Source organism: Bolinopsis microptera, chromosome 5 (assembly GCF_026151205.1).
Source record: "Bolinopsis microptera isolate Bmic1 chromosome 5, MBARI_Bmic_1.0, whole genome shotgun sequence".
In the NCBI taxonomy this organism is placed as follows: domain Eukaryota; kingdom Metazoa; phylum Ctenophora; class Tentaculata; order Lobata; family Bolinopsidae; genus Bolinopsis; species Bolinopsis microptera.
This window is the reverse complement of record NC_087076.1, coordinates 12,688,824-12,716,439: the sequence shown is the minus strand read 5'-3', so window position 1 is coordinate 12,716,439 and position 27,616 is coordinate 12,688,824. Positions and strand designations below refer to the sequence as shown.

The 27,616-nt window shown below is 37.7% G+C and overlaps 2 protein-coding genes and 2 long non-coding RNA genes across 5 annotated transcripts in view; 3 read left to right on the top strand and 1 right to left on the bottom strand.

The window, feature by feature from the left end:
* LOC134814641 (bromodomain adjacent to zinc finger domain protein 2B-like) overlaps nucleotides 1-1,475 on the top strand; it is a 54,674-nt gene extending 53,199 nt beyond the window's left edge. For both annotated transcript variants that reach the window (XM_063822797.1, XM_063822796.1), the window contains exons 31-33: nucleotides 26-202; nucleotides 355-619; nucleotides 760-1,475. In XM_063822797.1, the coding sequence (XP_063678867.1) occupies nucleotides 26-202; nucleotides 355-619; nucleotides 760-1,049 (732 nt within the window). In that variant the 3' untranslated portion in view covers nucleotides 1,050-1,475. The remainder of the gene's footprint in view (nucleotides 1-25; nucleotides 203-354; nucleotides 620-759) is intronic.
* The window catches only part of LOC134815976 (uncharacterized), a 578,562-nt gene that overhangs the window by 388,641 nt on the left and 162,305 nt on the right, over nucleotides 1-27,616 (top strand). The gene's annotated exons all lie outside the window — the stretch shown is intronic.
* Nucleotides 9,822-11,694, bottom strand: LOC134816152 (uncharacterized). The gene is made up of 2 exons (XR_010160358.1): nucleotides 10,504-11,694; nucleotides 9,822-10,097 (listed from the first exon to the last, which is right to left on the bottom strand). It is a non-coding gene; the product is annotated as an uncharacterized LOC134816152 (long non-coding RNA).
* On the top strand, nucleotides 25,657-27,512 carry LOC134816151 (uncharacterized). The gene is made up of 2 exons (XR_010160357.1): nucleotides 25,657-26,830; nucleotides 27,237-27,512. It is a non-coding gene; the product is annotated as an uncharacterized LOC134816151 (long non-coding RNA).

The window sequence follows — 27,616 nt, the reverse complement described above, 5'->3', positions numbered from 1 at the left end:
GGGAAATAAAAGCCTTTATTACCAGGTGTGTTGTAAAGGAGGAGCTGACCACCTGTTACTGCTGTGTGACAGTTGTGACAGAGGGTTCCACACCTACTGCTGCACCCCGCCCCTCGAGAAGATACCCGAGGATGACTGGTTCTGTTTGAGGTGTGTTGCCAACAATACCCCAGAGGACATGTGCACCGTCTGCTCAACCAAGGTACAGTCACGCTTACTTTATTGTTTATTTCCAGCTCTCTCAGCTTCTTTCCCGTCACTACTCTTATCAGTTATTTATCAGATCTTACTTTTACTGACGTCTCTTTAAAACAAATGTAATTATGTCCTGTGTAACCCTAATATTACTGGCAGGGTGGTAAGCAGCTAGGTTGCTCCAAGTGTCTGAGGAATTACCACCTAACCTGCCTCAACCCTCCTCTCTACAAACCACCCAGAGGAGACTGGCAATGCTCCACCTGCGCTAAATCCTCTAATTCTAAACGGGGATCTGACTCACAGAGTAATTCACTGACGAACTCAAAAAACGGTAAAGGAAGAGGCAGGGCTAAGAAGACTGAGGATTCGAGGCAGCGCCGACCTAGTTGTTTCAACCACGATCTTTGTATTGCTTTATTAGGTATGTTGTAACATGGTATATCTTCATCTTCAATTAGTTGACTTATTTAATGTATCTTATTATTAATTTCGGTTGCAGTTTTCTAGATGAATTTTGTGAACAATTTGATAATAATTCTGATCTGCTAATACGTGTTTCAGATGAGTTAAAGACTCACCACTGCGCCTGGCCCTTCCTTTCTCCGGTGGACAAACAACAATTTCCCGAGTACTACAAGTACATCAAACACCCCATGGATTTCGAGACGTGCAGTAAAAAGTTGGAATCCAGCAAATACGTTACAAACGAGGATTTGTACAAAGACATCAGACTTATCTTCAACAACTGTCACAAATTCAACGAGGACGAAAGTGAGGTTGGCCAGGCAGGGTTGACCATGTCATGTTACTTCGACAAGCGGTACTCCGAACTCTTTCCTCGAACTAAGTGATGTCAGTAGGAGTCTAGAGTTATATAATGACTGTTTCCTAAAACAAGTTCAAAATAGATCAAATCATTCTCATGGTGCGGTAGATCGTTTCTTGCTCCGTGCGCGGCGGGGGACCGCGGTGGGACAGACGAACAGTTTTTATTTGAGTTTTAGATGTTAGCGGAGCGTGATTTATACATTTACTTATTTAATATTTTTATTAATAAATTATTATTCACAAATGCGATATTTGTATTTTCGTTTAGCATTATAACACGTGTTTTATCGTAGAGTAAAGCCGTTTTCTTTTCCATTTCGTTATAAGTATAACTACAAATTTAATCAGGCTTGATATTTTACATCTATTGAACGTGACAAATCTTACATTTCTGGCATTATGGAAGTCATGTTTGATTCATTACGGTTATTCTAACCAATGAACAGAAAGTACTTTAGTCTTTGTGATCTATTAAATATACAGTTATATAATTGCTAGAGCACTACAGCCATTGTTAATTATACTAATGGGATACATAAGTTGTGATGTTTGATGACTTGATCTTGGATCTTGATATCGAACTAGGCGACATGGTAAAATTTCTTCCTGAATGAAAATTTGTATTGGTATTAAAATGTTGAATGAAGCCATATTAAATTCTGGTTTATGGACAGATAGAGATATATTGGAACAATCACTTTGCATTTCTAGTTACAAGAAATCCCTCCCCTAGTGAAGTCTGGCGACAACTCAGTAAGGCTCATGGTATTCGGTGCCGCGCACGAGCGATATGACTTTATTCCTCGGTATAGAACTAGAGCGATAACCAGCTACTTGTCGCTCGTGCGAGTGTCACTTTTAGTCCAGTTGCGCGTCGTATCATACTCGATGATAGCTTAAGAGCTTTAATACTTTGGTTCTGGTGTTTTTACATCAAGGACAAATATATTATAATAACGGGGAACAACAGGGCGAGTGTGTGAGAGAGAGACATGACATGAAGGTAACGGTAACATCTGAACCAGAGCTAACACCTGCTCATCTTGAGAGAGATAGAGAGAGAGAGAGAGAGAGAGAGAGAGAGAGAGAGAGAGAGAGAGAGAGAGAGAGAGAGAGAGAGAGAGAGAGAGAGAGAGAGAGAGAGAGAGAGAGAGAGAGAGAGAGAGAGAGAGAGAGAGAGAGAGAGAGAGAGAGAGAGAGAGAGAGAGAGAGAGAGAGAGAGAGAGAGAGAGAGAGAGAGAGAGAGAGAGAGATAGAGAGAGAGAGGGGGAGGGAGGGGAGAGGGCAGTATTCCGAGTAAAACTCCTGAATCGTGTTGGGATCAAAATTACCACTTTAATTAATACAATTACATATTCATGAAAGGTGCCATATATACTGATAATTTTAGCTGACTGTATTTTCGTCAATAACCAATATTTATATGAATAGAAATGAAACATTTATAACCGATATTATTAAAAATAAAAATTGCCAATTTCAAAGCAGGTGACAAAGTGATAATATAAACTCCAAAATGCATGTTTATTCCCAGTTAATCATAATGTAAAGCGTAAAATTCAATATAAAAATGGCCAAAAAAATATGTAATATCTATAACTTATTATTTATTTATTTTTGAAAAACCGAAACACAGATCAAATTAATTCATAATTCCTAGCAATTAAGTTAAACGCCGATTTACTGCAAACATTTTGTTTCCCAAATTGGCGCTTAATAATTATAAAGTGAACAGTCAATAAGCTAGCCTAGAACAGTCTAAACTTTTCCCCCAAACTCTTACGAAAGATAACTAAACATTATATCTCAGTTTAGTTCTGAGTCATTGTAAGTTGCTTCTCTCTGTTCCTCAATTTCCTTGCAGCTTGCACCTTGCAGTGGTATTGGAGGGACGTGAGCTGGTAAGGGAGGCAACCTTGCTTGCAGTTCAACGGTTTCAGCGTTGATATATTCAGCTTCCGTCTCCACGTTTCTACAGAGGCACTTTTGTGCAGAAACTATTATCACTATCAGTATCAGCACTAAGAATATGCCAGCTAAACCACATGAAACAGGCAGGAAGATATTGTAACCTGAGATATTGTTCTCGTCATTCATATTGTATACCAAAAACACTTCATTTACCAGAAATTAATTAAGTTGATGCGAAAATACCACTACATACTACATTGGGGGTAAGGAATTCTATTTGATCTAGACATACCACTGTTAATACAAAGTGTGTTCTGCTTGTTTACGACTGTTCCATTCGGGCAGTCGAAGCAGATTCCAGCACCTTTTATTGAGCTAACAGTGTTACCTTTGCATCTAACACATTCCGTCATAGTGGAGTTCCTGTAACTCCCTTCCGAACACAAATCTGAAACATAGTGATTAGATACGTTGCTTAAAGTTAAAAGATCAAATATTATAAAATTCCTTCTTTCAAATGTTAAAAGAGCCATTGGATAATGGTAAAACCAAATTGGACAATATGCCATATAACTTGATGGAGGTTGTAGGTATTATCAATTATGTTATAGTAATAGTATTAGTATTCATTGCTGATTGCAAAAATAAAGTTATGATAGGTGCATACCACAAAGTGTTTTCTGCTTATTTACGACTGTTCCATCCGGGCAGGGGGAACAGATTCCAGCACCTTTTATTGAGCTAACACTGTTACCTTTGCATCTAACACATTCCGTCATAGTGTAGTTCCTATAACTCCCTTCTGAACACACATCTGAAACAAAGTGTGAAAGTGACGCTTTTCGTTGATTAAACGCTCAACTTTATATTTTGCAAAATATCTTACAATATTATAAAGTGATATGCAGAATGCAGATGTGATAAATTGGTAATAAAACATTAACCCACCTTTAATACCCACAGAATTATCCCAATCAGGATTAAACTTGATGAACCTTACTGTACTAGTCAGCCACTTTGAGGATGAACAATCTCTTTGACGAGATTCGGCAAAATTCATTGCTGCCACCAATACTCCGTTACACTTGATTGCAATTCCTTTGAATCCCAGCTTAATGAATGTCCAAATCCTCACGTCATTTTGAGCGTCGGGTAGATCTTGCAAGGCAGTATTCTGTTGGCAATGGCGAATGTAGAAGTAAGGAGTGTCACTTAATTGCACTACAACTCTTGCAAACGTTCTGCCGTTAAGTTGCCGCACGTTGCCTGAGTGAGAAACTTCAAAAAATATTTGATCACCACTTCCTATCGTAGAGGTTGTCTTCACTTCAAGAGGTATATCATCCCATAAATGTGGAAACCAGACATTTTTTTCTTGAATTTTCCATCCCTCCGCTGGGAAAAAAAATTAGAAATATTAAAACATGGACGTGAAAGTTAAAGAGTAAAAAAGGATATTAAGCTACCATGTACCACTAATTCCTGTCCACATTCGTTTAAAAAGTAACTTTTACACAATTACAGTGTTTAACATAAAATTAAATATAGTGTAATTAAAAAAGACAATTTACAAACCGTTTCCTATTGATATCAGTAGTAGTGAGACGATGAGGGATATTGGTACCGATCGTAACATGGTCTCCCTTCTCGATGTCTATATACAGTTACACTAGACAATTTTATATTACATTGATCTTCTGTTTATGCAGTTCAACAATCAACTTCTTTTAACTCAAATTTATATTTGTGAGTCATCCAAATGATGAATATTTGCAAATTGGAAGGAAAAGCAAAAAACGTATGACATGGACAATTAGCCAATCAGAGATTTGTTTCTAGTCACGTGATATAAATTAACCAATCAGATCAGAGCGTATGTTATTGTTAGCACGTGGGTGCGTTCGTTTGTGCGTAATGTCGGCTTTTACAAATTCGCTCGCTCAAAAATTTCACGTGACTTTGGTTTTGCAGCCTAAGAAAGGGAGCGACGTTAACTAAAACTCAAAACCAATTTCTTTCGGAATGAGTAAAACCTGAATGTAGTCCAGTTACCAAAAATAGATCCCCCAGTTTCTTTTTCTCCTCTGATTTAACCGCTGTTTACTCTTTCACTGTATTAGTAATAGTATAGTACGGATAAAACTGGTCACGTGAGCGTTTAGAACGTGTCTAATTGGGCCGATTCCAACCCATAGGTCACGTGACCCTTAATTTTAAAATCCGCTGCTGAGTAGACTGCCCAGAAAACCGGTTCGCCGGCTCGGTTTAGAATTCAGAATTAAATTAGCAAATTCGAATACTGTTCATCGAAATGGAACTATTTAATCATTTATGTTCGTCTCGAGAAATTTCGATTATTTATTGAAATTGACTTCGAGCCTTGCAGGAGCGCACGCTTCGTGTGCCGGTGCACAAGAGAGGTATACAAGGTGTAGCAAGCCTTTCCACAAGACTTTTTTATTTGGGCGAGCGATTTAGTAGGAGTAGTAATGTCAGAAAGGGAGCGACGTAAACTAAAACTCAACACCAATTCTAATTTCTTTCGGAATGAGTAAAACCTGAATGTAGTTTGTCATACGTTGTATGACCCGCCGCGCACGAAGTGCACGGCTCCCCCTGTATGAGTATCGTCATTAACGGGTGATACTCATAAAATATCTGTTCCATATACAGGACCGTCGACGAGTCCAACTCGGCGCGCGTCCTGGTAGGTTTTAAACCTACAATATCGTCAGGACGATAATGAAACAACCGTGGGGGTCGCAACGTGATACAAAATGTAGTCCAGTTACCAAAACTAAAAGTAAATCCCCAGTCTCTTTCTCTCCTCTGATTTAACCGCTGTTTACTCTTTCATTGTATATTACCGACACAGAATCACTGCGTATTATGCGGATAAAACTGGTCACGTGAGCGTTTAGAACGTGTCTAATTGGGCCGATACCAACCCATAGGTCACGTGACCCTTAAAATCGGCTGCTGAGTAGACTGCCCAGAAACCCGGTTCGCCGGCTCCGTTTAGAATTAGAATTCAGAATTAAATTAGCAAATTCGAATAATGTTCATCAAAATGGAATTATTTGATCATTTATGTTCGTCTCGATGTCGAGAAATTTTGATTATTTATTGAAATTGACTTCGAGCCTTGCGTCTGTTAGAGTATAATAAATAATAGGTTTAAGTTACTAGTAGGCCGCGCTCAGCCTGTCATTCTGCCTAATCTCTATTCGTTTATGAACATGATAGCCTTAGGTCCCCAGGTAAGGCTCCCCCTGTATCGAAGAAACTCTACAGTGAAACTTTATAGTCAATAGTGAAACGACGATGGGGGTCACGACGTGATACTGGATACAAGCATATACCAGTTATTTTTTAAAATTGAAAATTAAGGAGTGTTATATTTTTATTTTTCCCTACATTTTTATAATGAAGATTGATCAAGGTCAAAAGAAAATTACGGCACGTGAGATTTTTCCACTTCTCCGCGACAAATCAAGATCTTTGCCCAGTTTGATTTGCTGCGACGTTTAAAATATTAAAATTAAAAGCTTTGTCTGGATGAGCTGATTACGATGCCATAACAAAGAACTGCGCGCACCTTGAATCGCGATGTTAATCCTTCGCAGCCCGGCAAGTCTTAATGGCAATAGTGCATTTTGTCAATCCATTACTGGGCGGCGCTCAGCCTGTCATTCCGCCGAATCTTTATTCGGCATATGTTTATGAACATAATAGCCTGGGGTCCCCAGGTAAGTCAATCCACTAAAGTAAAACAAAATTTAAATTTCATTGCCATATTACAATGAATTATGATATTATAATTCACCTAACCATATCACATGTGCTTTCGCGCCGCTGCGGGCGTGCTTGCTTCGCAAGTCAAGAGGCGGGCGCGCGCTACTGCAAGCGCACGGGCTCTGGATAGAGCAAATATCAAAATAAACATAGTTAAACTTGGACCTTAGATAATAAACTTATGGAAATTAGATCATATGCTCATGAAAATTATATTATGCTATGTAAAATACGCGTTTTACTATATACTACTCGAAATTCATCTCAATCATAAATTTCTATCAGCGCGGCGCTAGTCACTCATTATACATTAACGGGTGAACTGATACTCGTAAAATATCTGAGTCCAACTCGGCGCGCGTCCTGGTAGGTTATAAACCTACAAATTATACATTATAATAACAAATGACGGCGCCGAGCCTAAACTAATGAATTCAAAATTGAAAACAGACAATGAAATACAAACTCTAAAGCAGAAGTTTGTTTCACGTTGTAGCCCTGCCAAGCACGAGTGCGCGGCTTCGTCATTCGTGGCTTTCGCCACAAACCACTTCGTGCAATGACAGGGGGTTACAGCGTAATACAACTAATTTAACGAATTGGCATGGCATAAACAAATTTTTGTTGCGCATGTTCTGAAATCGAAAATGAGACAGTACTGGACTAAAAACGGCTGGCAAAAGAAACCAGTTGCCTGTAAGAGCTTTACTTACTGGGCCGCGCTCAGCATGTCATTCCGCCTAATCTCTATGAATATAAACATAATAACCTGAGGTCCCCAGGTAACCATTGGCTAGATAGTAGATATACAGTTTTTTGAAAGCTTGCCGCAAAATTTAAAATTTGTTTTACTTAAAATTTTGTTTTACTTAATTTTATTTGCTTCTTGAATATAAATGTAAAAAATAGTAACATCTGTTTTCAACTAAGAATTCGATTTTTACTTGGAGGACTTCGCCGCTTCGATCGCTTCGCCACGCAAACTAGCATTCTTGCTTCGCATCGAAATCGCAGGGCAACGATCTGGAAGGGTTGACATCGTCATTCAAGATTTTTACCATTCAGTGTCGAATTTTTGTAAAATGTTTATATTCATTGCTATATTATGTGTTTATTGTTTGAATATTTTTTCCTTCTTTCATTTATTTCTTCAGTGTCGAACTATTAAATAATCAGCCTATATTGATGGATTAGAGCAAATTGTAACCCGATGAAAACCTGTGTAACAATCGTCAAGCACCAAGAACTGGTTGCTATGCGTGTATTTAATTAACCATTAACCATTAACGGCTTTGACTAATTCGCTCGCCCAAAAATTTCAGGTGACTTTGGTTTTTATGGTTTTGCAGCCGTACAAAACGGTTTTACATAAACCCTTATCCCAACCCTAACCCTAACCATAACCCCGAAGCTAACCATAACCCTTACCACAACCCTAACCCTAACCCGGGACCTAAACAATCGAATTTGTATTTTATTAGCCTGTCACGTGACCAAAACGGTTTTTTGCCAATAACTCTTCAGGGAAGCATTTTAACCCTACGTCATGGGGGGTGATTCGGAATCAGCGTCCAAAAATACACCGATTAAGATCACCTTCATGCCCAAAGGGCCTTTTCACAAGAATTTTCTTAAAATTTGGGCGAGCGATTTAGTAGGAGCGACCATTAACACACAGTCTTGATGAATTTTAAACCATTAAAACATATAATAACTGGCGTCACGCGCTCAAAATATACTCTTTCTATACTCATAATTAAATTATGAGGAAGTGGTCTACAAGATAATGAAATTCCGTGCTCCAATACCCTTACATTATGGTTACACATGCTCGACAAGGAAGCTCTCCCTACTTATTTGATATGACACAATGCAATATCAATCAAATTTGTTAACATGATTATCCCATGCAAAGCTTATTGTAGGTTCACAACCTACCAGGACGCGCGCCGAGTTGGACTCGTCGACGGTATATATATATGGAACAGATATTTTACGAGTATTACCCGTTAAAAAGCTTCGAATGGCTGACTTAACCATGAGTGTGATGTGTTTGCACATCGTAGGGAAAGCTTAAACGTGTTCTATTAAATAATCAATATAGCCATGCCCTGCTTGATTGGACTGTAAAAGATGTTGACTGCAACAATATTGTCTTCCAAAGATCACTATTTTTTGGCCACATACATCTCAACGAAATTGCATAGTTAAGTGTTATCCAAGTTTTTTCCTGTGAGTAAAGCATGTGCGAGAAAGTTTTAATGTCTATTTTTGAATTTTTGAATTTTTAAAATTTAATTTGAGAATGAAGTATAAAGAGATGTTTAATCAGCACCGTATAGTTTAAGATATTTATAGCTTATTATAATCATTGATACAAAGGCCATAATTTTTCACCAGCTCTCCACATTGAAGTTGCATTTATATTCTACACAATGATTATACAATATAAACATATTATAGTGTAGACTTTCTGTCTATAATGGCGCAGGAGGGTCAACCTGAAAAGAACATTGCTTGACCCTCCTGCCCCACCGCATGGATCAGGAGGTTCATTTCAGAAACAGTGCTTGACCCTCCTGCCCCACCACATGGATCAGGAGGTTCATTTCAGAAAAAACAGTGCTTGACCCTCCTGCCCCACCACATGGATTACGGGGGTCACCCACAAAAACAGTGCCTGACCCTCCTGCCCCACCACATGGATTACGGGGGTCACCCACAAGACCATGTGCGCTGCACTTATTTCTACATCGCGCGCGATACGTGTGTGCGTGATTACATGAAATATTACCGCGCCCTACGCCAAGTAGACGAAAAGCGTGGTCGAAGAGCGAGAGTCGGTACAATAAATAAAACGAGAGTTGGTACATTTAACTGGCATTTTTTAACCGTGGTACAATCAGAATTGAATACAGCCGACACAGGATGAGGGGGGGGGGGGGGGGCAATGACTACTGATGGAGACTTTTGAGCACCAATGGGGACGAAAATCATAGGGACTGAAGGTCAAATCGCTGGTGAAATTTTCCATTTGTCCCCATAAGTACCCAAAGTTTTGGCGAGTTTTATGTAGTTTTGATATTATCTTTTATTAAATGACTTCTAAAGGAGACTTTTGGGTACCAATGGGGGCTAAAAATCTTGGAGACTTGAGGTTAAATTGCTGGCGAAATTCTGCACTTGTCCCCAAAGTACCCAAAGTCATTGGCTCCCCCCCCCCCCTCCCCCGGGTGAGGTGACGGAGAAAAATAAACTGAGCTCAAGGCTACATTTCCAGATATCCCGCCACGGCACCGTCGCTCATGCTGCAAAGTGTGTTGAGAGATGCCCACGTCATCACACGTAAACTGTGTCACGAATACCTGAAATGCAGACGTGCAGAACAAACATAACTCTGATCTATATTTTTCATAAAACTTTCAGGATTTGCCAATGAGGGAAAAGACAGCACTGTCCGAGAAGCTAGAAATGCATGAATCATAGGTGACATGGATAGGGGTAAGAAGTTTTTTTAAAACATGAAAATTGTGAAAGGAAAAGAAGTAGAAATGAGAAAGGGTAGATTTAAAATGTTTGAGAATCGATTTTGTGCTGAAGAACTCCGTCCGCAGGACGGGCTTCCGGCTACTTATGATAATTCGAATAAATTTGAGATTCAAACAAGCTACGAATACGAATGCTTATAGCAGTGGCAAGCTCTTGTTTGCTGCGCATTGGCTGCAATGTATAACCGCAGTATGAACTGTCAAAATATTTGAATTTGCTTACCTAGTGGCTTTGTTTGATAAAGCATACATACTTTATATACCGATAAATCAATAACTCCTTTTGATTCTTCGGTTTGAGAATTGTGCGGTCACACATCTCTGCAATGTCTGAAAAGGTGGCAGGGAAGTATTGAAACTTACTTAACACTATATTTACAGTTAAACCTTGAACTACTATAACTAGGGCAGTAGGAAACGCCAAAAAGTAGATCATCTGACTAAAACAACTTAACTTCATCCAAGAGTCTAGTTAGCAGCATTGTAGCGATAAGATACCACCATAGTTTGAGCTGTCGACACTGAAATAAAACAAACAATTTACTTTTCACTACTGCAGGGGAATGCATGTAACATATAAAGAATAAAGATATAATATATTGTATGTTTTTCATCGTGGCCTCAGGGGAGAAGGGCAGCTCGAAAAACCGAAAAAAGTCTAAAAAACCGTGTTGGAGCTGGTGAGTTAAAGCTACCGATCTCGATCGTGAGAGTCAGATGATCAGATCGCATGTAACGTGAGTTTCGCCCGCCTGAATAAGGCAACATGAAATCATATTGCTGGTGACAGGTCTCGACCAAGATGTAAAATAAAGATACCCCAAATTTGTTATTTTTAAGCCGATTCACATCGACCCAAGTCTCTGCTTTGACCCTAAATGCTCAAACTTCGTTAATAGATTGGAAAATCGTGTTATGCTTGTTACTAATAACTGTTGTTTGTGAGAGGACATCTCGATTTCCCGGATCAGAGGATCACACCAATGAGGGGTTGATTGTGCATGTGTGAACTTGACTAAATTTTCAAATTGCCCGATTTTTTTTCAGTAGGTCACATTACTCGTGACGTGCAAATGTATCTTTTGTCTTTTAATAGGTCAAGCTCAGAGCTTTAAAGCTTTAAAGACTTCTCCGTGACAAAGACGGCCGACATATATCTTTACTCCAGGAAAAGTCAGAACTCTTTCCACACCACATTCTTAAATGTACACGACAGCAGAACGACGATGTAGCCCCACGCCGCAGTAAACTTTAAATTTCTGACCCGGAACGAGCCCAGCAACTGTAGACAGCTGCGTGAGCTATGTACGGTTAGCAGATTTAAGAGCTTATGCAATAAGCAGTCACCGTTCACTCTCATTTTTGACTTTTCTTCTTTTGAACAACAAATGTCCATTGAATGATGCCAAGCTAAGCGATTATGATTAGAAAAGTACCGTGATTTACACTGATGGCTCATACAAGGACTTGTTGGACTTCGTGAATTTGGAGGACCTGCAGCTGTAATCAGTACTTCACTACCAGATGTGCGAGGCCGAGGTTCCCGTTTGACAACATTACAAGTGGACCACCCAGGCCGGGATGATCACGCGCTAGTTGACATGAGATCTGATTCTCCCGGGAAAATTGGGCGAGATGACCGGTGTCCTGTCAGAGGTCACGGATACAAGGATACAAAAATATAAATATTTTATTGTACAATTACAATAGTCGTATAAACTTGACAAATTCGCCTACCATCACGTGACCCTCGTCAACGAGCAAGTGAAAAATGTGTTCACAGCATTTATATTATACGGTAACTACACCATAGATTGACAAGCTAAGCGTACAGAAAAACGTCCAACTCCTGACTATAATAAAACTCCGGTATAATAGCGTTTTTGACGGAGCAATTTAATGGCCTGGAGTAGGAAACTTTGTTGACCGGAATAAATTGATCCGAAAGGCGAAAGATACATATGAGAGGCCATCATAAGATGGTACCAAAATATCTCTGTGAAAAGTCCTTTTTACTTTTTTAAGCGTCAAAAGTCGGTGCACTTACTTTATCCATCGAAAAAAGGCATCCCCTGGTGGCTCGTAAAGTATCGATTTTAGCTGTCTAGTAGCCATCTTCTGTGCTCTCTGGCAGTCTAAGAAGAAACATTATTATATACGACTCTATACAAATAATCTTATTATAAAACAGGATCATACATAGTTAATAGAACTCCATTAAGAAAACATCTTAACTACGTAATCTGTGCCTAGTACAACAGTTTCCAACACTTCCTACAGCTAGCAATATCCCTTATTTCATTTAAATCACTCAAATTTCTAAGTTCTAAGTTTCTATATTTAAGGTCATCAACAAGCATATTTGATATAAGTTTGTATTAGGTCTACCAACACGCCCTTTAAATTTACCACTACTATTTAACACAAATTTCTCTTTGTGATGAAAAAGTTTAAAGAAGCTTTACAACTTAACTCAAACTAATGCTTCTGTCTGTCTGCTGCATTTGAGTTTATTTCTAAATGATTCGCAGCTTTCGGTAGCTCCATGTTCAGCCCACCATGCCTGAAAAAATTTGGTTCACAATAACTTTGGTTCCCATAAATATTATGGTTACCATAATATAAGTCACAAATTTTGTTAATTTCAAGTCAACAACAATATTAGTCGTACCTTAGTTCCCAAAAATTTGTGTGCCATTATATTGAGCACAATTTATTTGAGCCCCAAAAATTTGGGCAGAAAATTTGAACTCATTTGGGCGACCGAAAATTTGGGCACAAATTCTTCGAAAAATGAACGATTTTCCACTAAAATTTCAGTTAGATATTTGCCTTAGTTCATTATTATTCCTTATTATTCCAGTCATTTTGCTTTCAATTTTTTGTTATTCCAGTTATTTCTATTCATTTAAAATATAAGCCTTTTTACTTGGTCAAGCCATGAATGACAGATTAGAAAACTAAAATTTCAAATATTATTTCACTTGGATATGAAGAAAAAGCCATCTTTCTATAGATTTCAGGGCCACAGGCCAAATGCCAAAAGTTTGGTTAGCAAAAAATTTAGCAGACGGAAAAGATTTATGCAATTAATTTGGTCTGCAAAAAATTTGGGCGAGAGGCCCGCTCAAATTTTTTGTCGCCCAAATTTTTGGGAATTAAGGTATTTTTAAGACCATTTTTCCATATCATTTAATTTTTTTAAATTTATTCAGCTAGCTTTTTTGACTAAAATATTTTCGATCTGGGAAATTATTTAAAGACGAGTCAACATTACATACATCAATTACATAGCATCACATACATTTACCTATAACACGCAGTAGCGACTTGTATAAATTTAACGATACTTAAATTCGTTAAATCATATATCATGTATATGCTCTGCTGAAATCTTAGTCTCCTTTAAAATAAGTCCTCCCATGAAATTTAGTTTACAACAATTTTAGGCAATTGTTTGACTTAATTTATGGTATAATAGATTTTTCGTTCCTGAGGAAAGGGAATTTCGGCGGATATAGTAACACCAGAAAATATTGGTTTATGTAAATTGAGTTTACGTTGTTTATCAATGATTCGAGGGCACTGCAACGAGAATTAGAACAATTAATCAAAAATTACTGCCTAAACATTTAATGACCAAAACCTAACGAGCTTAACCTCTGTCACTCTTTTTCGGAGATTCAATATCATTTGACACAACTCTATGGATTAACTATATGATTTTTTAAAATAGGAAAACTAATCTGGTTGTATCCTAGCAGAACTGATTATTATATACGTTAAGAACAGTGTCAGCTGGAATATTCAAGTAAGGTCATTTGTGTGCTTTCTTTTACAACAGAAACAAGGAATTGAAATATCATTGTAAACTAAAACTGACAAGGGTAATCATAACATAACATTGTGCTCACAGTGTCACTCCATTCCTGAAAAAAGCCCATTTTCTTCCAATAAGACAACAAATAGAGTATAAGATTGCTCTAACCGTGTTCAAATGTGTCAACAACGTAGCTCCAAATTATATCACCAAATGCATCAACATTAAGAGTCAACCTGTACGTGTACTACGGACTGAACAAGACTATTTCCTCCTAAATGTTCCTACTGTTTCAAATTATAGTAAAACTGAGAGAAGCTTTAGTTACTGTGGACCCTTTGTTTGGAATCAGCTTCCTTAGCAATTGAGAACATTAACCGATATCGTCTTGTTTAAAAAGAGAATAAATACGCATCTCTTTGAAAAAGCATTCATATAAGTAGCATATAATAACTTTATCATAAAACCCAAACTTCATAAAAATAAGTTCTAATGTACATATTCAATATTCATGAGTCGCTTTAGATGGCTTGAACTGAATCTTTACTTAGCTGTCATTAGTTTAGTGCTCAGTGTCAACAAGAATTGTCATTATATTTTCCCTGTGATAATATTCAATTTCAAGTCAATATATCATAGTTATTGAATGCCTATATATATCCTGAAGTTAGGACTATGATTTGACCTGCCCATCCCCTAATTTTGGAAGTTTATATGCTCCTATCGTGAAAATGAGGTTAATTGAATGAAGGCTTTCATGTTATTCTGTATTATCACGTCATCTTACATCACATTATCAGGTCCAGTATATCCATAATTAAGACACCAATTGAATAATGAATGTGAATTTGTTTAGAGAATAAAATTTAGGTCGAAAATTTTGATCCTTCCCCCCCCCCCCCCGCCCCCCTCTGGCCTTATTTCATTAAATCCATAACACCTGATCTTGAAGTTACTCACAAGGCGAGGAACATCCTAGCCTGTCCAGCATCTGGGAGGTCTACACAGGAAACAGTAGCTCATTTAGCTCTAGGTCACCAGGCTGTGACAGTAGTCTTGATGTCCATTGTCCAACCAGTTCTGCGATTTACAGGTAACATCTAGGTAAATGAAATGAAATAATGAAATGAAATAAGAATAAGATTAAGTTGAATGTGCTTATGATGGGACCCTGGAGGGCAAGATCAGGTTATAATACTTGAATGACAATTCTAATGACAACCCAAAAATAGGAAGAGATCAAGAGGCAGGTCTATAGGAAGAGCTTAAATGTAGTAGAAATGTTACCTACCCTCCGAAGATGTATAAGTAAAGTAATAAAACAGCTCCCGCAGACTAATCTTTTTGGATGGAGATCTCGCTAGAGTAACATGTTACTTGGTTCAATCCAATAACATATAAAATTAAAGAGTTTAAGAGTCCAAAATAGGAATTTAACACAAATATATATTAAATTCATTCACTGCAACAATCACTCCATAAAATCATGTAGGAGTATTGATAAGATTGAGTTCCAGATCACCTATATTGCTGTGGATGCTAAAATCCTGACACCTCTATAACCCCTAAAAGAAACTATACATGTCATGGGTAATGGATATCATTAGTAGGTAGTTATTGCAAACAGAGTGCTACCAAGTGCCACGTCTTATGATTTTCTAGAAATCAGAAACAAAAAGTAAAACTCTAATCAAAATGCTGAGCAGGATGAAGCAAAGACTTGAAGAAAAACTAAGAGACAACCAGAATGGCTTCAGACCTGGTTGCTCTACAACTTCGCACATTCTTGTTCTGTGAAGAATTATATAGGGTCTAAAGAGTGTGAAGGCCACTATGATGTTTATAGATTTTAATAAAGCCTTTGACAGTGTACATAAAGGTTTGCTTATTAAGATACTTAAAGCAAATGGTATACCAGAATACATAGTGCGATTGATCTACACAAACACAGTGGCTTAAGTAATCACAACTGCAGATGGTATTACAGGGGTCTTCGAGGTCCTGGTAGGATCAGGATTCGGGAGTACTGCAAAGAGACACCTCATACTTGTTCATCATCGTGATTGACTATATCATGACAGTGGCTATAGATGATGACTCAGACTCTGGGTTCACTCTTAAGCCTGCACAGGGTGTAGATGGATTTGTGCTGAAAATATCGCATATGTCAAATTCTCAGATGATGGTGCCCTTATCACTGATATAATTGAATGGGGCAAAACTACTCCTGGACAGGCTATAGGAAGCAGCAAAAAGTGTGGGGTTAGTCTTGAACAACTCTAAAACAAATCTCATGACTCTAAACACTACAGAGGAAAGTAGACTTTAAAGCTGTTCTGGAAACCAGCTGGAAAACGTACCTTGGGGGCATAGATATCAACAACTGAGAGAGACTTTAGAGAGACTTTTCAAGAGCAACTATGAAGATCCAAGAGCGTAGGATGCAACTAGCTTTGCCATATACACTGCCACCTTGAACTAGTTGCTAAGTGTGGGGTACTTAATGAACCTAACCATGGTGTGCTGAGCAGGGGAAGAACAGTCATAACTTATGTTGATAGCCTAAGGGCTGATACAGGTTTGAGTAACACTGGAGAAATCACGGGACTTATGGAGGATAGAAATCTATCGAGACAGTGCATCAATACTCGGACGCTGAAGCCTAAATTAAGAGAAGTTTAAAAGTTCACAATCATAATTATTATTTAAAATTGCCTCTAATAGCTACTGATAATCAGCTTGATAGTCGTCTTCCAGCCAGTTTATCAGAAATAAATAAAATGCAGAACCTAACAAAAGGACTAAAATAACTCCAAGATATTTTTCATGAAAATTACTAAATTTGCATTGGCGCTCGATTCCAAAGGATTTTTGTTAATGATGCGTTGACAAAATGCGCGGCGCGGAAAAATTATCATTTGAAATTGTTTGTTGTTCAAACATATTTCATAAAATAATCTGTAATATATAGTTCTAATAGTGTATAAAAAAGAATAATCTCAAAATATAACACTAAACAGAGCAAAAACGAGGATCGCGCAAAAATCATATCTATTTTAACAATTTCCGGGATTTTGAACAGGAACCATGTTTATACATATAGTATAATTAACAAATTACGCAAACCCTAAATTTATTGATCCATAAATTTTTAAATTCTTTATATTTTCGTATATAAAATTATTTTTGCAAACTATTGACCGGGGACTCTACAATTAAAAATTTATGGATCAAGATTTTAATGGTTTGCGTATTTTGTTTTCATATATTTAAATGGTTCCTATTTAAAATCGCGGAAATTGTCAAAATAGATATAATTTTTGCGCGATCCTCGTTTTTGCTCTGTTTAGTGTTATATTTTGAGATTATTCTTTTTTATACACTATTAGAACTATATATTACAGATTATTTTATGAAATATGTTTGAACAACAAACAATTTCAAATGATAATTTTTGCGCGCCGCGCATTTTGTCAACGCATCATTAACAAAAATTCTTTGGAATCGAGCGCCAATGCAAATTTAGTAATTTTCATGAAATATATCTTGGAGTTATTTTAGTCCTTTTGTTAGGTTCTGCATTTTATTTATTTCTGATAAACTGGCTGGAAGACGACTATCAAGCTGATTATCAGTAGCTATTAGAAGCAATTTTAAATAATAATTATGATTGTGAACTTTTAAACTTCTCTTAATTTAGGCTTCAGCGTCCGAGTATTGATGCACTGTCTCGATAGATTTCTATCCTCCATAAGTCCCGTGATTTCTCCAGTGTTACTCAAACCTGTATCAGCCCTTAGGCTATCAACATAAGTTATGACTGTTCTTCCCCTGCTCAGCACACCATGGTTAGGTTCATTAAGTACCCCACACTTAGCAACTAGTTCAAGGTGGCAGTGTATATGGCAAAGCTAGTTGCATCCTACGCTCTTGGATCTTCATAGTTGCTCTTGAAAAGTCTCTCTAAAGTCTCTCTCAGTTGTTGATATCTATGCCCCCAAGGTACGTTTTCCAGCTGGTTTCCAGAACAGCTTTAAAGTCTACTTTCCTCTGTAGTGTTTAGAGTCATGAGATTTGTTTTAGAGTTGTTCAAGACTAACCCCACACTTTTTGCTGCTTCCTATAGCCTGTCCAGGAGTAGTTTTGCCCCATTCAATTATATCAGTGATAAGGGCACCATCATCTGAGAATTTGACATATGCGATATTTTCAGCACAAATCCATCTACACCCTGTGCAGGCTTAAGAGTGAACCCAGAGTCTGAGTCATCATCTATAGCCACTGTCATGATATAGTCAATCACGATGATGAACAAGTATGAGGTGTCTCTTTGCAGTACTCCCGAATCCTGATCCTACCAGGACTTCGAAGACCCCTGTAATACCATCTATTCTGGTATACCATTTGCTTTAAGTATCTTAATAACTCTGACTTACTTCAGCGTCCGAGTATTGATGCGCTGTCTCCATAAAACTCTATCCGCCATAAGTCCGCCCATTTCTCCAGTGTCGTTGAGACCCGTGTCAGCTCGTAGGCTATCAACATAAGTCATGGCTGGTCTTAATAAGCAAACCTTTATGTACACTGTCAAAGGCTTTATTAAAATCTATAAACACCATAGTGGCCTTCACACTCATGGCCTTTAGACCCTATATAATTCTTCACAGAACAAGAATGTGCGAAGTTGTAGAGCAACCAGGTCTGAAGCCATTCTGGTTGTCTCTTAGTTCTTCTTCAAGTCTTTGCTTCATCCTGCTCAGCATTTTGATTAGAGTTTTACTTTTTGTTTCTGATTTCTAGAAAATCATAAGACGTGGCACTTGGTAGCACTCTGTTTGCAATAACTACCTACTAATGATATCCATTACCCATGACATGTATAGTTTCTTTTAGGGGTTATAGAGGTGTCAGGATTTTAGCATCCACAGCAATATATAGGTGATCTGGAACTCAATCTTATCAATACTCCTACATGATTTTATGAAGTGATTGTTGCAGTGAATGAATTTAATATATATTTGTGTTAAATTCCTATTTTGGACTCTTAAACTCTTTAATTTTATATGTTATTGGATTGAACCAAGTAACATGTTACTCTAGCGAGATCTCCATCCAAAAAGATTAGTCTGCGGGAGCTGTTTTATTACTTTACTTATACATCTTCGGAGGGTAGGTAACATTTCTACTACATTTAAGCTCTTCCTATAGACCTGCCTCTTGATCTCTTCCTATTTTTGGGTTGTCATTCAAGTAGACAGTTGGGTAACCAAGAAAACAACAATTTCAAGAAAACAACAATTTTATTTAGTATCAATTAAAGCAAACATAAATATATTTTATATATAACTAGCAGGACCTTTTTACCAGATATCTTAGGGGACTTGGAGTAGCAAGAGAATGGATAGAAGGTATATACCTAATACAAAAATACGTCAAAAAGAATCCAGGGTGATACAGGATCGGAGAGTGCAGACCGTAAAGTTTACGCACCCACCCTTGCCTCCTAAATTCTTGGTTGGGTAGGCATTTATGCGAACTTGGTCGTTTATACTCCAAGTCCCTTTGTTAAAAAATTAATAAAATTTATCTCAGGAGTTAACTTCATTCAACAATAATAATATCAATATCAATTTATCGCATAAATTTAACTATCGAATACAGGTTTGATTATCGAATATAGGTTCGATTATCAAATATAGGTTCGATCTGATATAAATTTGTAAAATAAAATATTTAATTATTAAAAACATTACATCAAGTGGTTAAAAATGGATCTAAAAGCTTATCAGCTTATAGTTCAATCATGATAGTGATATTAGGTGTGTGCTGCTGCATGTGCAATTTAATTACTGCAATTTAAAATTGGTTGGAGTCCAGGTATCTTTTAAGTCAGCTGCCTGTGATTGTACTAATAGTGCTTTGGTTCTCAATTTTATCAAGTTAATGGAAGTTTCTAGGCAATTGCTTGAAGTTAAAATTTTTTTATGAACTGTGTTCCAAAGCTTGGCTGCATTAAACAAAAAGGTATTTGATTTATTTAGAAGAATAACAGTTAGACTCGTTGCACGGTTTGAAATGTTGATGGCCTCATAAAGGGAGTAGGGGCAGTGGTACTTGATAATCTTAGAGAATTCTAAAATGCAGTGATATTTGTACAAGTTTTGAGCCGTTAGAATTTTTAGTCTATTAAAAATGGGTTTTGTATGCTCCTTTTCAAAGTGTTTATGGTCTAATTTTTGCATACCATACGGTCTAGTACGTGCACATGTTGATTGTTTATCTAAATATGAGTCGAGATCACCAAAAAGGATCCTTACACAGTGCTTCTGTGTGATAAAAAGACTGTCATTTGATCGTTCTTTAAGGACAACGCCCCAAACACTTATACCATAACTGAGATGTGATTCAAAGAGAGCATTATATATTTTCAAATATAGTTCACCAGGTATCGAGTGTCGAATTCTACAGATTGCACCAGTCATGGACCGAAGTTTTTTACGAATGTAGTGCATATGGGCAGCCCAGTTTAACTTACTATCTATAACAATACCTAGGAATTTGGTATCCTTGACTTTAGTAATAACCTTACCATCGATGAATATTGACCTAGACTCATCTAGCAGGTTAGCAAATGGTCTGGTCCTTGCACAGGTCTCATCATATTCAGAGGCAGGTTTACTGATCTTCAGGCATTCTACTGACAAGTCCAAAGCAATGCAGCTATTTTGTTGTAAGTATGTCAGTAAGGGAAGTTATTAATGCCCTTCTTAAAACATCCCTTGGACCAAGAGGAAGATTAAGTGAGTGTGTAATGTCACCAGACAGTAACCACCAACTCTATTCAAAGATTCAAGATCCACTTGTCACAGAAAAATATTCGAAGAGATTCTTTCAGATATTATAGTATATAGTACATTAAAAATTCAAGGTGTTATATTATTATAACCTGATCTTGCCCTCCGGGGTCCCATCATAAGCACATTCAACTTAATCTTATTCTTTACCTAGATGTTACCTGTAAATCGCAGAACTGGTTGGACAATGGACATCAAGACTACTGTCACAGCCTGGTGACCTAGAGCTAAATGAGCTACTGTTTCCTGTGTAGACCTCCCAGATGCTGGACAGGCTAGGATGTTCCTCGCCTTGTGAGTAACTTCAAGATCAGGTGTTATGGATTTAATGAAATAAGGCCAGAGGGGGGCGGGGGGGGGGGGGGGGGGGGGAAGGATCAAAATTTTCGACCTAAATTTTATTCTCTAAACAAATTCACATTCATTATTCAATTGGTGTCTTAATTATGGATATACTGGACCTGATAATGTGATGTAAGATGACGTGATAATACAGAATAACATGAAAGCCTTCATTCAATTAACCTCATTTTCACGATAGGAGCATATAAACTTCCAAAATTAGGGGATGGGCAGGTCAAATCATAGTCCTAACTTCAGGATATATATAGGCATTCAATAACTATGATATATTGACTTGAAATTGAATATTATCACAGGGAAAATATAATGACAATTCTTGTTGACACTGAGCACTAAACTAATGACAGCTAAGTAAAGATTCAGTTCAAGCCATCTAAAGCGACTCATGAATATTGAATATGTACATTAGAACTTATTTTTATGAAGTTTGGGTTTTATGATAAAGTTATTATATGCTACTTATATGAATGCTTTTTCAAAGAGATGCGTATTTATTCTCTTTTTAAACAAGACGATATCGGTTAATGTTCTCAATTGCTAAGGAAGCTGATTCCAAACAAAGGGTCCACAGTAACTAAAGCTTCTCTCAGTTTTACTATAATTTGAAACAGTAGGAACATTTAGGAGGAAATAGTCTTGTTCAGTCCGTAGTACACGTACAGGTTGACTCTTAATGTTGATGCATTTGGTGATATAATTTGGAGCTACGTTGTTGACACATTTGAACACGGTTAGAGCAATCTTATACTCTATTTGTTGTCTTATTGGAAGAAAATGGGCTTTTTTCAGGAATGGAGTGACACTGTGAGCACAATGTTATGTTATGATTACCCTTGTCAGTTTTAGTTTACAATGATATTTCAATTCCTTGTTTCTGTTGTAAAAGAAAGCACACAAATGACCTTACTTGAATATTCCAGCTGACACTGTTCTTAACGTATATAATAATCAGTTCTGCTAGGATACAACCAGATTAGTTTTCCTATTTTAAAAAATCATATAGTTAATCCATAGAGTTGTGTCAAATGATATTGAATCTCCGAAAAAGAGTGACAGAGGTTAAGCTCGTTAGGTTTTGGTCATTAAATGTTTAGGCAGTAATTTTTGATTAATTGTTCTAATTCTCGTTGCAGTGCCCTCGAATCATTGATAAACAACGTAAACTCAATTTACATAAACCAATATTTTCTGGTGTTACTATATCCGCCGAAATTCCCTTTCCTCAGGAACGAAAAATCTATTATACCATAAATTAAGTCAAACAATTGCCTAAAATTGTTGTAAACTAAATTTCATGGGAGGACTTATTTTAAAGGAGACTAAGATTTCAGCAGAGCATATACATGATATATGATTTAACGAATTTAAGTATCGTTAAATTTATACAAGTCGCTACTGCGTGTTATAGGTAAATGTATGTGATGCTATGTAATTGATGTATGTAATGTTGACTCGTCTTTAAATAATTTCCCAGATCGAAAATATTTTAGTCAAAAAAGCTAGCTGAATAAATTTAAAAAAATTAAATGATATGGAAAAATGGTCTTAAAAATACGACTAATATTGTTGTTGACTTGAAATTAACAAAATTTGTGACTTATATTATGGTAACCATAATATTTATGGGAACCAAAGTTATTGTGAACCAAATTTTTTCAGGCATGGTGGGCTGAACATGGAGCTACCGAAAGCTGCGAATCATTTAGAAATAAACTCAAATGCAGCAGACAGACAGAAGCATTAGTTTGAGTTAAGTTGTAAAGCTTCTTTAAACTTTTTCATCACAAAGAGAAATTTGTGTTAAATAGTAGTGGTAAATTTAAAGGGCGTGTTGGTAGACCTAATACAAACTTATATCAAATATGCTTGTTGATGACCTTAAATATAGAAACTTAGAACTTAGAAATTTGAGTGATTTAAATGAAATAAGGGATATTGCTAGCTGTAGGAAGTGTTGGAAACTGTTGTACTAGGCACAGATTACGTAGTTAAGATGTTTTCTTAATGGAGTTCTATTAACTATGTATGATCCTGTTTTATAATAAGATTATTTGTATAGAGTCGTATATAATAATGTTTCTTCTTAGACTGCCAGAGAGCACAGAAGATGGCTACTAGACAGCTAAAATCGATACTTTACGAGCCACCAGGGGATGCCTTTTTTCGATGGATAAAGTAAGTGCACCGACTTTTGACGCTTAAAAAAGTTAAAAGGACTTTTCACAGAGATATTTTGGTACCATCTTATGATGGCCTCTCATATGTATCTTTCGCCTTTCGGATCAATTTATTCCGGTCAACAAAGTTTCCTACTCCAGGCCATTAAATTGCTCCGTCAAAAACGCTATTATACCGGAGTTTTATTATAGTCATCAAGGGATGTGAGACGTACGTGTCAAAGGCTTGCAAGGGGAGTGAGCCGATCTAGTGTTCTAGGTATAAATATTGGGTGATAGAAGGTAGTAGTATCGCATTTAATTCTATCAACAGTCATGCCTACCTTCTCCAAGTTCCTCAACGGTTTCAGAGGATGTAAACAGGTGCTTGATTCTGACGGATATATCTACAGCCGCAAGAAAAATGATGACACCGTCCTCTCCTCTGCTTGGCGTTGCCAGAAGAACAAATCCCTTAAATGTCCTGCCAAGTGCTATCTCGCTCTCACAGACAACAATCTTTCCCTTGGAAGTAAACCACACAACCACGATTCAGATCTGGCTACCCCACAGAGACTCGAACTCCTTACAACGCTCAAGAGGAAGGCTGCAGAACAACCCCTGTCGGCGACTCAGAACCTGATATCAGAAGTCCTTGCTGATGCTTCAACAGAAGTAAACCAGACGCTACCTAATATGGAATCCCTTGGAAAAGTCGTCCAACGAGCCAGAGCTTCTGCCTCCGGATCTGCCCAACATACCGAGTCGAAGACTTCTCTTGAATTCGTTCTTCCTCCCAGCTGCACATCTACGAGAAGAGACGAACCATTTATCCTCTTTGATGGGAAGACTGACCGAGATGTGAGAATCATAGCCTTCGCCACCAACAGGAACCTTCACACCCTCGCAGAATACAACAATTGGATTGCTGACGGGACATTTTATGTCGCTCCGAAGATATTTCCCCAAAGTTACACCATACATTCGGTGATAGAAAACAAATGTCTACCATTAGTTTATATTTTGACTGGTGATAAGAAAGGAGACACCTATAGTTATGACAGTGAGGTGAGGGTTCCTCCCACATATCCTTCTGGAATCATTTCGCCAGTATTCTTCAGGATCCGGAGTTCCCTCGGACCTCTAACATGGTGGAGGGGTTTCACAGAGGTTTCAAAACCCGAGTGAATCGCCCAAAGCCCTCTGTTCAAGAATATTTTCGTGCTATCAAGGAGCAACAGGTTGTTACAGATTACCATCTGGATCGGCTTGCTGTTGGAAAGACTCCTTCCAAAAAGAAGAGGATTTCCAGCAGTATTCTGTACGACCTTTGTTCCTTCTACACGACATACCCAACAAAGATTGAGTACTTGTTCGCTGTTGCGAAATACTTTGGTAATAATATTGAGTAATTTGTTGTATTCTGAAGTATTATATTATTAATCGATTTAACATTTTATAACCAGCCAATACATTGTCTCAATTTAAAACATGTTCACTTCTTAATTTGTAGCTTCTGTGTGCAGAGTTGTCATATGAACTTTACCCCAGATCTAGCCCATTTCTAGGTCAATTATATTCAATCCATGGATCACATCACTAATTATACGCCACAAGCTTCAAGCTTGCATGTTAATTACTTGATGACGTATATGGTGGATCATATCACTTCGGCCCCAAAGTCTGGCAGCCGTCAAAAACGCTATTATACCGGAGTTTTATTATAGTCAGGAGTTGGACGTTTTTCTGTACGCTTAGCTTGTCAATCTATGGTGTAGTTACCGTATAATATAAATGCTGTGAACACATTTTTCACTTGCTCGTTGACGAGGGTCACGTGATGGTAGGCGAATTTGTCAAGTTTATACGACTATTGTAATTGTACAATAAAATATTTATATTTTTGTATCCTTGTATCCGTGACCTCTGACAGGACACCGGTCATCTCGCCCAATTTTCCCGGGAGAATCAGATCTCATGTCAACTAGCGCGTGATCATCCCGGCCTGGGTGGTCCACTTGTAATGTTGTCAAACGGGAACCTCGGCCTCGCACATCTGGTAGTGAAGTACTGATTACAGCTGCAGGTCCTCCAAATTCACGAAGTCCAACAAGTCCTTGTATGAGCCATCAGTGTAAATCACGGTACTTTTCTAATCATAATCGCTTAGCTTGGCATCATTCAATGGACATTTGTTGTTCAAAAGAAGAAAAGTCAAAAATGAGAGTGAACGGTGACTGCTTATTGCATAAGCTCTTAAATCTGCTAACCGTACATAGCTCACGCAGCTGTCTACAGTTGCTGGGCTCGTTCCGGGTCAGAAATTTAAAGTTTACTGCGGCGTGGGGCTACATCGTCGTTCTGCTGTCGTGTACATTTAAGAATGTGGTGTGGAAAGAGTTCTGACTTTTCCTGGAGTAAAGATATATGTCGGCCGTCTTTGTCACGGAGAAGTCTTTAAAGCTTTAAAGCTCTGAGCTTGACCTATTAAAAGACAAAAGATACATTTGCACGTCACGAGTAATGTGACCTACTGAAAAAAAATCGGGCAATTTGAAAATTTAGTCAAGTTCACACATGCACAATCAACCCCTCATTGGTGTGATCCTCTGATCCGGGAAATCGAGATGTCCTCTCACAAACAACAGTTATTAGTAACAAGCATAACACGATTTTCCAATCTATTAACGAAGTTTGAGCATTTAGGGTCAAAGCAGAGACTTGGGTCGATGTGAATCGGCTTAAAAATAACAAATTTGGGGTATCTTTATTTTACATCTTGGTCGAGACCTGTCACCAGCAATATGATTTCATGTTGCCTTATTCAGGCGGGCGAAACTCACGTTACATGCGATCTGATCATCTGACTCTCACGATCGAGATCGGTAGCTTTAACTCACCAGCTCCAACACGGTTTTTTAGACTTTTTTCGGTTTTTCGAGCTGCCCTTCTCCCCTGAGGCCACGATGAAAAACATACAATATATTATATCTTTATTCTTTATATGTTACATGCATTCCCCTGCAGTAGTGAAAAGTAAATTGTTTGTTTTATTTCAGTGTCGACAGCTCAAACTATGGTGGTATCTTATCGCTACAATGCTGCTAACTAGACTCTTGGATGAAGTTAAGTTGTTTTAGTCAGATGATCTACTTTTTGGCGTTTCCTACTGCCCTAGTTATAGTAGTTCAAGGTTTAACTGTAAATATAGTGTTAAGTAAGTTTCAATACTTCCCTGCCACCTTTTCAGACATTGCAGAGATGTGTGACCGCACAATTCTCAAACCGAAGAATCAAAAGGAGTTATTGATTTATCGGTATATAAAGTATGTATGCTTTATCAAACAAAGCCACTAGGTAAGCAAATTCAAATATTTTGACAGTTCATACTGCGGTTATACATTGCAGCCAATGCGCAGCAAACAAGAGCTTGCCACTGCTATAAGCATTCGTATTCGTAGCTTGTTTGAATCTCAAATTTATTCGAATTATCATAAGTAGCCGGAAGCCCGTCCTGCGGACGGAGTTCTTCAGCACAAAATCGATTCTCAAACATTTTAAATCTACCCTTTCTCATTTCTACTTCTTTTCCTTTCACAATTTTCATGTTTTAAAAAAACTTCTTACCCCTATCCATGTCACCTATGATTCATGCATTTCTAGCTTCTCGGACAGTGCTGTCTTTTCCCTCATTGGCAAATCCTGAAAGTTTTATGAAAAATATAGATCAGAGTTATGTTTGTTCTGCACGTCTGCATTTCAGGTATTCGTGACACAGTTTACGTGTGATGACGTGGGCATCTCTCAACACACTTTGCAGCATGAGCGACGGTGCCGTGGCGGGATATCTGGAAATGTAGCCTTGAGCTCAGTTTATTTTTCTCCGTCACCTCACCCGGGGGAGGGGGGGGGGGGAGCCAATGACTTTGGGTACTTTGGGGACAAGTGCAGAATTTCGCCAGCAATTTAACCTCAAGTCTCCAAGATTTTTAGCCCCCATTGGTACCCAAAAGTCTCCTTTAGAAGTCATTTAATAAAAGATAATATCAAAACTACATAAAACTCGCCAAAACTTTGGGTACTTATGGGGACAAATGGAAAATTTCACCAGCGATTTGACCTTCAGTCCCTATGATTTTCGTC